Here is a 16,962-nt window from a genome sequence, read left to right on the forward strand (position 1 = left end):
AAGAATGCAAGAAATTTTACACACTAATAGAGCAATAATTGTTTAAAAATATTAAATGGAAATAAAATAATTAAACACAGATTTAGCAACACAAAACTATATTAGGTAGATACTCTTTAAATAAATACCATTTCCTTAATAAAACATTATTCAAAAACCCTTGACACTGTAATAAAAATGCACAAAAACTTTTAAAAAATAAACAAATTGAATAACTATTTTATTTTAAAAAACCAATTCAATACTAATGTATAAAAATACTAATGTCTGTACAATAAAGAACCAATTAACCGGGATGCTCGGGACCATCGCTATCCCGGATGTCTTAATTTCCCGGTTTCCTGGATCGACAAAAAAGTGTCGTTAATCGATGTTTTATCAAACCCAAATTACAAGGAAAAAATTTAAACACATTTTAAAGTAAGAGAAAAAAGAAAAGCACTCCTAAATCTAAAAAGGAAAAAAATTGTAGAAAAATAAAATTTAAAAGAATAAAAAAATTTGCACGTTTAGACAAGAAAAACAAGTTTAAAAAATAATTACGATTCCTAAATCAACTAATAAACAAAACCAATGATTAAATAACGCAATATATTTCACGGGGGGGGGGGCGAAAATAAAAGGAAAACCTATTAATCTAAATAAAAACAACACTTGAAAATTATCGAACCGAAACGATAGTTAAAAAACGGCACTAGCATAAATATTAAAACCTAGAACAAGGCAAGATCAACGGACTTAAAAAAAAAAAAAAAACTAATGAAAAAATTTGGTAATACAAATAATTTTATTGAGTGCAAAATTTATCATGAAAAAAAAAAAAAAAAAAAAAAAACGTAGTGGAATCAGAAAAACGAAACTGCAATCTGCTTCATAAAATAATTGTATGCTTAAATTAATAAACAATTCTCCTTTTTTTTTTAAATAAAAACGCGATTTTTAATTAAAGCAGGTGTGATTCCACATCAAGAAAAACTTGCGAATGATACCGCACTTCCAAGGAATCAGAATTTATTCAAAAGAAAAACATTTTATTCTTATTAATCGATGTCAAATAGATAAATATATTTTTCTCTTTCATCTTCTGTTCACTGATATGCATGTGCAATGCATTTTCCCCACCCCCTCGTAAATCAAACAGCAAACGAAATCATCATGCCACTCCTTTGAGTTTAATGACCTAAAAGAGAATAAAGATCTAAAATCTTCAAGGTCGCGGAAGAAATGACGTTTCTCTGGGTAAACGGGGAAAAAAATTCTTCCCTTCCTCACATTTTCCTCTACTCAACTTCAAGCATTAGTCCAGTTTCCGCTTTTTTTTCATATCGTTTTAGTTCAAAATGGCGGGAGAACCGAGCAAATTTTTTTTCCGGATTATCTGGATACCAGATAAATGGTTCTCTACTGTATGCATGAAAAAAAGAGTTGCAGACTTAGCTCTCCGCAATTAAGTTTTGCTAAAGTCATTGTTACATGATTTGTTGAAATTGATCCATACTTCCGTTTCGACTTAAGACATCCTTGAATTTTTTTTTTTTTTTTAAATATACGAAGACTAAGCGAATAATTGATATCACGTTGCTAGTTTACGAGCTTGTTACCAACCGTGGAAAAATACGCATTAAAAACTATAAAAACAGCAAGATACAATATCAATTCCAATCCAACTATCGAGAGTACGAGTTTCCCCACTCCTGAACGGACGACACTCGATAACGACATGTGACGTCATTGCATTCAACTCCACACGAAAGAAGAGGAAGATTTCACCCGCCCCCAGTGTAAGGGGGCGGGTGAAATAGGAGTGTTAAGAGGTAACGTTGAAGAGGGGGGAAAATAAAGCATGTTCAGCTACGCTTCAGGCAGATGGTAGTTTGATAAGAGGGGATGGAATTCAAGCTGAAAGAAAAACTTACTTTCGCACTCGCGGAAAAATTAGGTAATTTTGAATTTGGCCGTCGATCGCAGTAAAATTCGGGAGTTTTTCAAATCAATTCCGGAGGGCGGGAGAATAACTCAAAATTCGGGAGACTCCCGCAAAATGCGGGAGAGTTGGCACGTCTGAAATTTGCACCTAGGTATGTCTCATGACAATCAACCACGGGTAATTTCATTAATAATTAGCATTTAAAAAATATTTCAGAAGACCTGTTTTATTTCTCTTGACTGTCACACATAATGGAGAAAATATACATAAATACACACATTAGAGCAATATTATTTTCATATTTTCTCCATATTTAAAAAATATTGAACATATAATTAGCGCTCAAAGCTTTATAGTAATAACTGGGGAACTTGGCCTTAAGCTCGCTACCATTCGCCAATAATCTAACATAATTTACATTACATTAAAATATACATACCAAGCAAAATTATTTTCCCCTCCAAGCGTAAAAAATAGTGAACATAACACATGCTTCTGTAAATTTTTAGTAATAACTAGAGGACTTAGCCTTCTGCTTGCTATCATTTTTCAATAATTTCATATAATTTATATAATATTAAAATATACTTACCAAGGGGTATTTCCAAAAGTAAATTTCTTTTTAAATTGAGCTTTTGCAGAGTTTGAACATGGCCCAACTGAGGAGGGATTATAGTTATTTCGTTGCAACTAACATCCTGAAAAAATTGAGTGAAATATTGTTTGATAAATCATGGCATGTTACATCAGGGGTCTGTCTAGGTTTTTTTGAGAGGTACCTATTTTGTAAAAATTTAGAGATAATTTGTGAAAATTAAAAATTATATTAAAAAATCAACAAAAAATACAGATTTATCCTTTCTTATTCTAATAAAATTTTAAGATGTAAGTATTTTGTGAAACTACCACTTTTCCTAAAGTTGAATTTGTGAAGGTGCCTCTAAACGGTAGTAAATTTAGCCTGGACAGACCCCTGTATGTATATATATAAAACAATTAAAAAAAAAAAAAAGAGCAAAAATAGAAAATATTAAAGATACTTTATTTTGAAAAAAGATAGTAGAAAATGCTATTATTTTTAATTTAAATTTCTTCATTTCAATAAAAAAAAAATTTTTTCATAGAAAAAATTACCAAGTCTCTTAAGCATTTCATTGACGATATTTCTTCTGGAATAGATACTAAACGGTTGTTTCTCAAATTACAGACTTGCAATGGAAGATGGCATAGTGCAACTGGTATAACTGTAAGTTGATTACGGCTAAAAATGACAAAATTGAAACAAATCAGAAAAAATTTGAGAGAAAATTACATTCTATGGTAACATATACATAATAATGCTGCATTAGATATCACATGTATGGCCATAAACAAATTTAGCCAAATACGTACAACACACACAGGGCAAAAAATATGTATTTTTCTGAGAACAAAATCTGATCTTTCTTTTTTTTTTTTAACTATAGGCTTTTCTGCGACAAAAAACAAGTTTTTCCCATGTTATTCAATTGAAAAATAGTGCTTAGCAAGAAAATTTTAGTATTTTTCCCAGGGACTCAATGCTTGGACATTTTTAAAAAAATACGCACAATCACAATGTACTGTGATAATAATAAAAATACATAAATTTTTTGTACATTTACCACACTTCTAGAAAACCTATTTCATTTTTATTGGCTTTGGCACTCTTTAATTAATCTCTCATTTTAATCCTCTAACTTGGACAATACCCAGCTATCTCTTCAAAAATCAAAATATTAACGCAAGGGTACAGACTGATCCTGCGAAAGAGGTTCCTGGGAAATTCATGCAGTATTGGGAATTTTGGGTCTAATTTAAAAATATTGCTACAAAATTTTTAATGCAAAAAAAAAAAAAAAAAATATTTCAAAAGAAAAAAACTTTGAAGGAAAAATTATTTGAAGAAAAAAATCTTCCAAGAAAGAAGAATGAGGACTGCCTAGTAAAAGAATATTTTCTATTTTTTTAAAAGTAAAAGAATATTTTCTGTAATGAATGTTAAATATAACACATAACTTCATAACAATTTGTTTGATCATTAGTTTGAATTCCTAAAGTTTATAAGTAGAACCTTAAATTTAGTTTTGCGAATAACTAGTATTTAAATAAATTTTTATTTCAATCTTTAGCACATATGCTAGCTTAAAATTAAATCCTTTTAAAGTCTTTCTTCTTTATTAAATAAAAACTTATCAAAAAATTTTAACAATATACAAACTTTCTAAAAACATTTTTAAAAAACTATTATAACTTTTAAAAAAAGAGAGATTTTTTTTTGAAATTTTAAATAAAAAAAAACTATGCTCTGAGAAAATATTAGACCCTGAGAATTTTCTGCACCCTTGCATAAAAGTACCATTTATATAAAACAATTAAAAACATTTAATTATTGTTTCATTAAATAAGTAAAATTAAGTTTAAACTTCGAAAAAATTTTCAAAAACTAAATCCAAATGTTCAATACATAAAAAAAATATATTTAAATAGTTTCGATACAAAAAAAAATTCCCTTTAAAAATAGTAGCATTGATGATAATTAATTACATTGATCATAACATTTATTTCTTCACAAATACTATAAACCAGACAAAATACTACTAGATAAAAGAAGCTTGTGGCATTGGCTAGAGCTCGGGGGGTTGAAATACAGGGACGCTTAATGCCAAATATTTTATATGATATAAAATAGTATACGGACAAACATAAATTTTAATATTTACGAGAAGGGAGTAAAAGGAGCATCTACTAACTGTTCAGATGGCACTATAGTTGTTACAGTGCTTTTTTTCAAACTCAACCCCTGAGCTCTAGCCCAGGCCATATTGGTGCCCAACATGGGACCATGGCTAGAGCTTGGGGGATTGAAATAAAGAAAAGCTTAGTGCCAAGTACTTTTATTACTACCGATTATCCGGAACGATCTGGATAATTGTTATTCTGGATAACTGATTTTTCCGGTTTTCTGAATCGCTTCAAAAAGCCGCTTTTTTTTTTAATTGTTGAACCCAACTAAAAAAAAAAAAAATTGGGGAAATAATCTTAAAAAGAAGAATAAACGATGAAGTAATACACTAATGATTCCAAAATGAAGGTAAGGTATAAACATCTTTCAAAACCGAAAGAAAAATCCTAAGATCTTATGAGGAAAAAAAAAATTTTTTTTAAATGCTGGGAACATTCATCGAATTTCGTTCCGGTTTTTCAGATAACGGGTTCTGTACTGTATTAAATAGCACAAGGACAAACATAAATTTGAATAACTATGAGGAGGGAGCAGGGCCGGATTAAGCGCAAGCGAAACCCTAGGCCATTCAAACTTTTGGGACCATTAGAATAAATTTTTTTCCTCATATATTTTTTATTTATTCAAATATAAAAAGTATTTATACATTTTTTCATTTAAGTTGCAAATTTAAAATAAAAAAAGTTAAATTTCACTTTATTTTGTTAAATTAGAACTAAAAAAATTTTCATATTTTATTAATATATACATGAAATTGATATTTTTTTTTAAAAAATCCGAAAAAATCAAACTTAAAAAAATTGTTTTTGTTAATTCAAAAAAAATTCTTTAAAAGGGGCCCCAGTCCATGGCCTAGTCTGGCTAATGGGTAATCCGGTCCTGGAAGAGAGGAACAGAAAAGTCCACTCTGTCCAAAGTCTATGCATCTACTAACTGTTCTGGTTGCTACCAACTTTAATTAGTGTTGTTGAAACTAAGTTTTCTTATGGCTAATAAAGTAAAAATAACTACATTCAACTTTCTTCTAACTTGTAACAAAATATAGATGTTAATAACATAGATAAGATTTCAAGGACAAATAAACTTAAATTATACCTTAAATCTATGTATGTTAATGACTGAAGATTGATGACAACCTCTGGAACGGAACGTATCACATTATTGTAGCACTTTAATTCCTCTAGAAGAGACAATGAGCAAATTTCCTCAGGCAATTCACCAAGGCGATTTTTCGATAAATCTACGGAAAACAAGTTATGTTAAAAAAAGAAAATTATAAACATTTTTTTACAAGGAACCCCATTATTTATTAATTAATTGCACTTGACACTCTAAGTGGGTTACACAATATTTCTTTCTCTCTCATACTCATAAATTTTTTAAATTTATTATTTTTTTTTAATATTAAATGTCGCTGAAAGAGTTGAGAATCTATTGAAAATATTCAAATTCGTTTTTTTTGGAAAATACAGATAATTCCAAAATTTGATAAAAGTAATTATACATGGTATTTGCTACATTTTAGATTTTCAAATCTATGACTTTTCATAACTTTCCATGACTAATTCCAAGAATTTTTCATGACTTAACGAAGTTGCTAATTTCTCCGACAAAAACGCAACAATTGATTTGAAAAAGCATTGTAATAACATTTAATTTAAATTATAGATATAACTAAAACTGTTGTACATCTTCATATTTATCAATTTTAAGTTTAAAAATCAAAGTAAAAATAAGAGTTGAACCAATAAAATAGCTGGGGAGAAAATACAAAAGCAAATAATTTTTTTCTATAGAATTATATCCTATAGATACTTTTCTTGTCCTTCGGAAAGGAAAGAAATACTTCTGATTTTTCTGTTCTCATTTCAGAATAAAAGAAATTTGCCAATGACTGGCTTGCTTCAGCTAGACTTTGAAACTGACAAAATAAAAATAATTACAAAAATTCAGAAATCACAGAAGTTTAAAAGATAATTCACTCTAGAACTATCTTTTAAGCTTCTGTGTGAAAAATTTTATATTTGAATAAAATAAGACTGTGAGTAGGGATTTTGATTTTATAACAAATTCAGATATTTGGAACATCATGAAATTTGGGGGGGGGGGGTAAAATTCCATTTTAAAAATTAGATTTTTTGGCGACCTAAATCCATGACTTTCCATGATTTTTTTTTAAAAAATAGTTAAAATAATGACATTTCATTACAAATTTTGTTCAATAACGAAATTCATGACTTTCCGGGTGCACGGATACTTTTTAATTACACATTTAAAAATGGAAGAAAAAAATTAAAAATTAATTAACACTATGCAAATTATTGTATCCAGCTATCAAATAGTATCGTATTATAATACATCTTTTACATAACACAGATTTCAGTAATGACACATTTGAAAAAAAAAAGGTTTCAAAGTTAATTTAATAGGCATTAATTCCAGAATCTAGCTTATAAACATTTTGTAAGAATCTTCTTAAAATAAAAATCTAATATTATAGAGGCAAAAATGGAATTTTTATGAGATATTTTTCATATTTTTTCAGTGTAAAAGATAATGCCATACTTTGACTTTAAAATGCTTCATATACATATAATAACTGATTAAATTACTATGAATTGACTCATTTTTAAATTAAAATCTAAGGTAGTGTGCTTAATGATTTTTATTCCAGTTACAAAATTAAGTGTATACAACACAGGCCTGATAAATTCAGATAAAAATCAATATATCCTCATCTGCAACCTAATAATGCTATAAAATTTAAATAGACAATTTTAAGATGCAAATTTTTAACCCTCCAAACCCCTTCATAAAATTGCACAACATTTTCATTGCTCTGCACTAGCTTCCTATTCAATAACATTACGAAACTAGTATTTTGATGCAGGAAAGCCTGCATCTAAAAGATTGGAAAAAAGCCGGACTAACTCTCAATGAATTAGTTCTTATGGACAGCTTTTATTAATGTATTATTTCACATCCTTGGTAGTAAACTCATAGATAGAACTCGGGAATATTTCAGTTTTAGTATTTGCTCACAATAAAGATTATAATTATGAGAGGAGAGAACTACAAAGAATAACCTAATATTAACTGTAGGTATCTAACTTAAGACTGATAACTATAAAGTTATCAGTCTTAAGTTAGATACCTACAGTTATTATTAGGTTAAACAATAATGTTTTAATAATAAAGCAATAAATGCATGAAGCAATTAAACCATGACTACTGTAGATTAAGTTAGAAACTATTTAAAGGGAAGCCCATTAAAATAGGGCTTGAGAGAAGATTTAAGGAAGATTCAAAGAAGATGACTTTTCAATCCTTTTGTAAGAACAGATATAATTATTTTGCAAACCACACCCATTTGATGCCATAGTTTAATGAATATTCAGCAAGCATCCTAAAAAGATAGGTATCTGCTTACTGTTCTCATCTATGGAATGCAATGGTACATAATAAATTGCTCGCTCTAATTGTAGAGTAAATCAAGAATGTAAATAGTAGAGTAGTTAATCTTTAATCACTAGTGAAAATTAGTAACTGATATAGAAAACTGAGATATCTTACTTTTATTCCAAAAGAACTATTTATTTACGAAACAAATATTTAGAAGCTATTTTATTAAATAAATACATGTATGCATTATTTACCTGCAGAGACAACGTCAGATAAATCATATTTACAAGCTATTTTCGGAAACTCTTTTAGTTTCCTACAGTTTAGTTCTAGTTTCCCTTTCAATTGCGCATCTTCAAATATTCTATCTATGTTCCGTAAAGAAGCTCCAGGACTACTTAGAATAGAGTTTGAAAATGCCATAATTGAAAAGAAACGCTATCATTTCTTACGATGCTGCAAGTATCACTAATACAACGACATTCCATAAACTGGTTCATTGCTATCCAGATTATGTAGAAGAACACAATTCATTTTTGGAGAAATGTAAATTGATTATATAACATTTTGATTCAAATATCTTAAATTGTATATGTTTTACTTGCGTTACTAACTCAAGTGACAGAAGTACCGATTCTTTACCTATCGACCACTTAGCAAAGCATTATTAGCAAAATTTAAAGTAGTAAATTATGTCAAATGCAGTGTATATGATTTGCTTTCAGTATAATTAGTTGGCTCTCTCTGGCGTTTTAAATAAATCAACAATATAGTTAAATGTCAATCAACAACTATTAAGGATAAATATGAATCACTTCTAGTACAATAGTTTCATTCATCCGTGTCCCTGAAAATGAAGTTGCGTAATGTACAACTAGGGGGCAGTAAAATAAAAACATATTTGGAAAAGCATCGTAAATAATGGATTTTTAATGATTATTCTACCTTAAAATTTTAATATTTGCTTAATAAATCAATTAAAAAAATACTTTAAGATAAAGCAAGCTAAAAGATAATTTTTTAGTCTGAAGTTACATTTTAACTGTAACTGTTTTCATCATGCATATTGTTACTTGTTTTTTCCGTCAAGTTGGCATCACTTCTCGCCATCCATACTCGCATTTTATTATTTGTTAACATACGGAATCACCATGGCCGTCGGTAAAAATAAGGGTTTAGCTAAGGGAGGAAAGAAGGGTGTTAAGAAGAAGGTGTAAGTATTATAAAAATTAATTTAGAATTTTAACATCTGTATAATTGTGTTTTTGTTCTACTAAAGCGATATTTTTCGTTAAGTTAGTGGATGTAATCGGATGTAGTTTCTAGGTGAACCTTACTGTTTTCTAAACTTACCTAATACTTATTGTTTGATTTCTTAATTTTAGTGTTGATCCTTTCACACGAAAAGATTGGTACGATGTTAAAGCTCCTGCAATGTTTACAATCCGAAACATCGGAAAAACCCTGGTCAATAGGACACAAGGAACAAGTAGGCTAAAATTCTTTAACCATTATTAATAGAATAGTAACATGTCATATATACGTTCGTTACTGATTGTCACAATAATTGTTTTGTTTATAGAAATTGCATCCGAAGGTTTGAAAGGCCGAGTGTTTGAAATTTCACTTGCTGATCTACAAAACGATGAAATTGCCTTCAGAAAGTTTCGCCTTATTGCTGAAGATGTGCAAGGACGTGCTGTGCTAACAAATTTCCACGGTATGGACTTAACAACCGATAAATTAAGATCTATGGTCAAGAAATGGCAAACACTGATAGAGGCTAATGTTGATGTTAAAACCACCGACGGCTATCTGTTAAGGATGTTTTGCATTGGGTTCACTAAGCGGTGGGGTACTTCACAAGTTAAGAAAACATGCTACGCTCAACATTCACAGGTACAATAGTTTTTATATTTTTCCCTGTTTATCTGTGTTACTTTTTGCTAATTTTGTTTAAGTGTATAAGTAGGCTGGTACCGCTTGAATTTCTATCGCTATTTCGTGTTAAAGAACTTACCAAATCATTCTGTATGATAATATAAAATTTTTCATAAAACGTGCGTTAATAATTTTGTTCTTGACAAGCAGGATCACTGATAGGAATTTGTTATATGTCAATTTAAAAGCATATTATTAAATATGCCTTGCTTTTAAAATTCGTGGAGAAGTATACCCCTTGTTGAATTAGTATCAATTAAGGTGGTAAATTCTCCTACAGAAAGTCTAAGCTATATCATGTGGCGCACATCCGTTGTGCTGCAATCTAAAGTTTAGATACAGTTTTTTTTTTATATAGTACCATATGGTTGAATTTTTCAAATAAGAATCCGTATTTATTTGGACAACTGAATGTAATTTTTAATATTTCAGATTAATAGCATATTATTTAATTCACATTGCTTTTAAAATTTGTGGAGAAGTATACCCCTTGTTGAATTAGTATCAATGAAGGTGGTAAATTCTCCTATAGAAAGTCTTAGCTATATCATATGTGCACATCCGTTGTGCTGCATTTTAAACAGTTTGTTTTTACAGTATCATAATATTGAGTTTTTTCAAATAAATATCGATTAATGTGTTTTCTTTCAAATAATGGGAATAAAAATGCTGTAGAAATTCTTAAAAGCACCTGAAGTCATTCTTGCTTCGTTACTATCATTAATGAGTGGTTCATTGCAGAGGTGTTAATATTTTATTTTTATTTGTCATTTATAAGAATTCTATAGATTGCCTTAAGCTTTTATAAGTTTTATTCTTTCAACTGAATTCTCACTTGTGTCTGTGATCCATAATATATGATGTCAATCTTTGCAACAACGAAAAGGAATTACAAATGGTTATCAAATAATGCAGAGGCAGTCTGAGTGTATCCAGGATTTTGTCTTTTTCGTATCACTATTTCTGGTCTAAAAATGGGGCTTGAAATTTTTTTTTTGTTATAGGATTCTGCAATTCTCAAGACCTGACTTCCGCAAAATTATGAGACTCATTAAATCCTGTGAACAGGACATTGTGTGTGTATAACTGCTAATTATTTAGGCTTGATTGTATTTGTACTAGCTTTGTTCTAAAAATGGGATTTTAGGTCAGAATGTTTTGGTTTTTCGGTACATTCTTCAGTTCTGGGTGGGTCTAAAAGATAAATGCAGTGTGTGTGATTTTTATGCTGTTGAAATAATAAGTCATGGATTTACGTCACCAGAAAGTCTAATGACTTCATTGTGTTCTGAATGTGTAATAAATCTCTGCTCAGTCATATTTTATTAAAATATTTAATTAAAAAAACTATGTTCTTTAAAAATTATGCTGTTCTCATAAAAGATGAAAGAATAAGCATTTCTAGAGCGAATTATCTTTCAAGCATCTTAGATTTCAGAACATTTTTAGTATTATTATTATTTTTTCATCAATTTAAAATTCTAGTTGAAGCAAGATTGGCCAAAAAAAATTTCGGAAATGAACAGAAAAATAAGGAGTGTTTTTTTCCTTTCTGATGAACAAGAAAAGTATTTTTTAAAGTGAAATCTATAAATATGGAATTACTGAGTATAACAGTTTTGGTTATACCTATCATTTCAATTAATGTTATTATAATGCTTTTTTTTTTTTAATTGTTTTGTTTGTCGGAGAAAATAGTAACCACGTTAAGTCGTTAAAAAAAATCTTGGTGTTAGTCGTGGATTCTAAAATCTAGCATGTACCCGATACCTTGAATCTGGCGACATTTAACATCAGTTTTTTTTATGTAACTGATAGGTACTTTAATTTAAGCTGTTATTTTTAAAAATTATGAAATGTGATTAGTTAAAGGTTGGTATTGTTTTTCACTTTGTGTCATAATTACCCCTGATTGGCTTATGCTTGTGATTCTTTCAACTATTTAATTGGTTTGTAGTTGCATATATCAATTCGTATTCATGCTATTTAAAAATATTGTATTGCAATTTGTGTTGGCATATTTCTACGACCAATTTTGTGGCTCGTATTCATGTGCTTTTTTTTAGTCGTGTGTTGCTATTCATATTGATATGTGTCTAATTGTTGAGTATTATTTATTTTTTCTTGTATTTACACATGATTTAAGAGCTTTGCATCTCGTATGTTTTTTTCTTAATTGATTATATTCTTCACGAGTAGATAATTTAATTATAAACATGAATTAAAAGAATTGAATCTGTGGCTATTTTTGTCTTAAGTATACATTTCGCCTTTTAATTTTGTTTTTAGGTATTTAATTTCACTTTTGCCATTAGTTTTTTTTTTCCTTCAATTGTTACGCAAATGAGATACATTATTAATTAAATTTCAATGTTGCTTTGCTAACACTGTTAATGATGTGTAAGTTATATATTTTTTCAGCTGCTTTATTTGCAAGTAATGAAACTAAGTTGTTATGAAAAGGCATTTAATTTTGTATGTCTTTTTCATAAAAGAACTTTGCTATTTTTCTTCCTTTCTTGGGGGAGGAGTGTATATCAAGCTTTTGTAAAGTTCCATATGATTTTATGTGAGTTCCTGCAAATATGATTTTTTTTGCCCAATATTTTATTAGTCTTTCTACTGGACTAAAGTTTAAAGATAGAATGATATTTTGAGACAGATCGGTTAAATTAACAAGGTGCTTAGGGTTAAGATCTTTTTTTCTTTGCTGTGTCGATTGTCGTTCTAAATGATTTTCAGTTTTCCGTGCAATATTTATCAGAAACTGTTTATTTTGTTCATGGTGATGTATTTCTTTTTGCAAAAGAACTTCTGCATTTGTATTATTTAACAGCTATAAATTAACCATCAATTTGAGACTGCATCTCTTAATGGTTGCCTATTTTCCCTTGTAGGTAAAATTAATCAGAAAAAAGATGACTGAAACAATGATTAGAGAGGTCTCTTCTTCAGATTTAAAGGAAGTAGTCAATAAATTGTAAGTAATATTTTTGTATTTAATTGTGGCTATGTTTTTTGATGTAATATATTGGAGTTGCTTACCTCCCATTGAATTAATATTACTTGGGATATTGATACTCCTATAGCAATTCTAAGCTCATCCTCTGATATATAGCTGTTAATTGTATATCAGGCAGACTGATTATATACAATTTTGTTTGATTCTTGAACCTTTTAAAATTTGTAAAATATTTTTGTCTGCCTATAATTTGTATCTTATAATTTATTTATTTTTTAAAATAATTAGCCTTGTAAAATGTAGAGCACGATGCACAGGAAATACTTATGTCAGAAATAAAATTCAGTCTTTAAAAAAAAAAATATGGGTGATAATATTCCAGATGTACCCTGAAATTCCAAAGGAGCTAGGCGTGTCATTTTTCTGTATATATCGTAGAATTTTGTGTAGTACAAAACCATTGGTTCGCGGGCTTCTGCAAATCAGGGACTTATTTCCCAATAGCTCAGTCCCTTCAACAGGATATTTGTATCCATGTGATTTTTCTGAATTTGATTCTAGCAATTTGGCAGATTTTTGCTTCTTGATACTGCATTGAAATCTGCACAAAGACTAGAAAAAAGAAAAGTTCAGCTTTTTGAATGCATAAGTAACGCGGGGAACTGCTCAGTACTGTACTAGGAAAGCAACTTACATGTTGAGCAAGATAACTCAAATTTAGCCATTTATTCTTTTTTTTTTTCTGTTCAAAATGTATTAGCAGATTTAATCAACGTAAATGATATAAATGTATTCTCAAAGAAATACCAAGAACCTCTGCTGCTGTGCCTGTGCCCGTAAATGTTTTTCCCTTTATATACAAGGAATGTACCAAAACTTAGACAGGTTTAAATTATATCTAAGCCAGCTAACTTTCTTTCAGAATTCCAGACAGCATTGGTCGAGATATAGAAAAAGCCTGCCAGGGTATTTATCCATTACACGATGTAATGATTAGAAAAGTTAAAGTGCTAAAGAAACCTAAATTTGATAGTAAGTATGAATTTAAAATTAAACCATTGTAATTGTTTAGATATATGTGGTGAAACAACCCTTTGAAATTATGCCGGGTGTGATTTCAAGCTTCTATTTTTAATTGTGATAATAAAAATTCTGTTCTCATTTGTACACATTTGTTAATGTTGTGTAATGAATTTATGTGGTCATTTTTGCTAGTGTGTATAAAATTTCACTTAATTGATGAATGAATTATACCTTTGTAATTCATTAGTAAAAGTCCAATGTGACAAAATTATTTCTTTGACTATGACCTAATTTTGACCTTTAACCTAAATTTAATAGTTAGTATTAAAATCCAGTTTTTTGAAATGCACTGTGGAGATGCTTACCCCCCTCTGATTGATATGTCAACAGGGATAGTAATTCTCCTAAATCAACTCTTTGCTCATCCTCTTATTTACTCAATGTAAAACAGGCAGAAGTTAAAGAAACACCTCTTAATTTTGCACATTTTTGTTTTTCTTCAGTTCTTACTAGAAATTTTATATTGAGCCTTCGCAGTAATTGATCTAATTTTTAAAAGGTGATAACTCCCTTGTTTTGGATTTGCCAATTTTAGCTTCTTACAATATAAATTGTACAGTTGTCCACTCACTGTTTTCATCATAGGAAAAAATGGGTTAGAATTTCTCACCCTTTCTCAAACACAGGGTGAGATTTAAAAAAGTTAAGTGAGATTTCTAAAAAGAACACAAACTCTTGAAAAAAAATCATTTCTTTAATTATAATACATTTTTAACGTCTTCTATTTTTTAAAGCATTGAATATTTTTGATGCATCATCATAGAAGATTTTGCCTTTACAAGGTATTTGTCCATCTTGCATAAGTGCATAAAAAATTTGAACGTCTTACGTGAAGAAACCTTACCTACGGTATACGCGTGGTTGCAGACAAATGTGTTCTGAAGGGGGTTCCGTGGTTGTGTTCTGTTGTTCGAAAAGGTTCTGAACAATACTGGTAAATAGGGAGGCTAGATAATGGGGCAGATGTTGAAAATAATGGAAGATCCAGTAAGAAAAGTGAAACGGGTTTTATTCTAAATGGCGTAATTCGAAGCTTTTTCCAAAATGCAAGAAATTCGCGAATTTTGAAATTAATTTATAGAATGCGCTAATTTCTCACGGTAATAATTTTTTAATGCGAGAAAATAAAAAGATATGCGAGGTTCTCGCGCTGTAGTGAAAACACTATTTGTCTGTAATCTGCTATTGTGTTTATGGAATGCCTTAGATTTTCTTATGTATAAGTCCTTAAATGCTGGGTGTGATTTCAAGCTTCTATTTTTAATTGTGATAAAAAAATTGTCTTCTCATTTGTACACATTTGTTAGTGTTGCATAATGAATTTATGTAGCCATTTTTGCTAGTGTGTTATGAAATTTCACTTACTTGATAAATGAATTATGCCTTTGTAATTCATTAGTAAAAGTCCAACGTGAAAAAAATTGTTTCTTTGACTTGTTGAAGTTTAAACAAGTTAAAATATAAATTTCGTTATAAAAATTAAAATATCTTTTTTTATCGCGGATCATATTATTTTTCATAATCTGTGTTTAAATGGAAAGTTGTTATTTTTAAGTTTATGGTTAGTAAAAAATAGAATTTCAACTATCAGAACTAATTTACAACAGACAAGTAATTCTGGTTATCATACCAGAATTTTGTATGGTTTCTTAAGCTTTCTTATTTATATTAAAGAACTACAATTTTTAACTTGGTGGAATTAGAATTCTTAATAAGTATTCCATTTTGTATATTATATATATATTTTGATGGTTGTTGAGGATTGTAATTCTTCTCTTATCATTTAAAACTGTTAAATAATCCCAAGAAAATAAAGTGACAAGATATTACTCAATTAAGAGCTTCATACGCTTCACTTCTTTGGCCATCATTGTTTTAAGTTGATAAATTTCAAAAATTATCTTTAAATGCGAGGGTTATTTATCAATTTTATTATTTTTTTCAAAGCCTAATGTATTACTATACTATTCTTCCCAGATAATTTCCCCTTTTTCACAATTTTAGTTACTTTTTAGTACTTTAGTTTAGTACTGATACTTTTAATGCCGTGTATCAATATATAGTATAAGCAAAAGTAATGTTTGAAATTGTATGACAAAAAAAAAAAGATACTTCTGTTTTTTAAATTTGCTTTATTTTAAATTGTTCTCTTTCAAGTCTATCAATCCTATATCTATTGAATTAGTGAAGAGCGGTTTGCTAATCTGTTATTGCTCGTTAACAATTGTATAATCTAATGTTGTATTTATTGGTTTGATATAGTTAGTTGTCAAATCAGGTTTTTATTATTCGTCTTGTCGCTTCGTTGCATAATGATACAAGTTTTTAAAAACAAATTCATTTCTGTATAGTTATATATTTTTTGTTTGTAATCTTTAACAATTTAAATCATTTATATTTGCAGTAAGTAAACTAATGGAGCTACATGGTGAAGGTAGTGGAAAAACAACTACCACAGCTAAAGTGGGTGAAGAAGGTACTAAGATCGATAGGCCAGAAGGTTATGAACCACCTGTTCTGGAATCTGTATAACGCTGAATAAATATATGAAAAAAAAGTATTAGAAAAGTCTTGTTTGATTTATTTCTTTATAAACTATACTGACTTGTGCACAGGGTACTTTATATTTATATTGTCCAACCAAATTGTGAGTGCGGTGAAATCTCTCATCTACTGTTTGTACCAAAGTTAATTTAAAATGTGTTGTTATATTTTTAGCTGCCTTCAAAATAAGAGGAATTAATCTGCTTCATTGCATAGAATTGACCATTTTATGTGATTTTGTTTTGTCATAATACAGGATTCCCCCAGTGAAAGTCTTTGAATTTGGTTGAAAAGAATCAGGGCCCTGATAAATCCTTGAATTCTGCCATAGGGTTCTTG

The 16,962-nt window shown here is 29.2% G+C and overlaps 2 protein-coding genes across 3 annotated transcripts in view; one reads left to right on the plus strand and one right to left on the minus strand.

Annotated features, from left to right (window-relative positions):
• Lrch (Leucine-rich-repeats and calponin homology domain protein) overlaps positions 1 to 9,139 on the minus strand; it is a 34,075-nt gene extending 24,936 nt beyond the window's left edge. For both annotated transcript variants that reach the window (XM_043038753.3, XM_043038717.3), the window contains exons 1-4: positions 8,348 to 9,139; positions 5,787 to 5,931; positions 3,062 to 3,188; positions 2,520 to 2,625 (exon numbers count right to left, since the gene is read on the minus strand). In XM_043038753.3, coding sequence (XP_042894687.2) covers positions 2,520 to 2,625; positions 3,062 to 3,188; positions 5,787 to 5,931; positions 8,348 to 8,516 — 547 coding nt within the window. In that variant the 5' untranslated portion in view covers positions 8,517 to 9,139. The remainder of the gene's footprint in view (positions 1 to 2,519; positions 2,626 to 3,061; positions 3,189 to 5,786; positions 5,932 to 8,347) is intronic.
• Positions 9,140 to 9,223: 84 nt separating this feature from the next.
• Positions 9,224 to 16,831, plus strand: RpS3A (ribosomal protein S3A). The gene is made up of 6 exons (XM_016056740.5): positions 9,224 to 9,306; positions 9,479 to 9,582; positions 9,676 to 9,992; positions 12,932 to 13,014; positions 13,919 to 14,028; positions 16,484 to 16,831. Exons 1-6 carry the CDS (start codon positions 9,245 to 9,247, stop codon positions 16,609 to 16,611), a joined length of 804 nt encoding a protein of 267 aa, XP_015912226.1. The 5' UTR covers positions 9,224 to 9,244; the 3' UTR covers positions 16,612 to 16,831.
• Positions 16,832 to 16,962: the final 131 nt, after the last annotated feature.

This window comes from Parasteatoda tepidariorum, chromosome 9, assembly GCF_982258835.1.
Source record: "Parasteatoda tepidariorum strain Cologne lab strain chromosome 9, Ptep-v5.0, whole genome shotgun sequence".
In the NCBI taxonomy this organism is placed as follows: domain Eukaryota; kingdom Metazoa; phylum Arthropoda; class Arachnida; order Araneae; family Theridiidae; genus Parasteatoda; species Parasteatoda tepidariorum.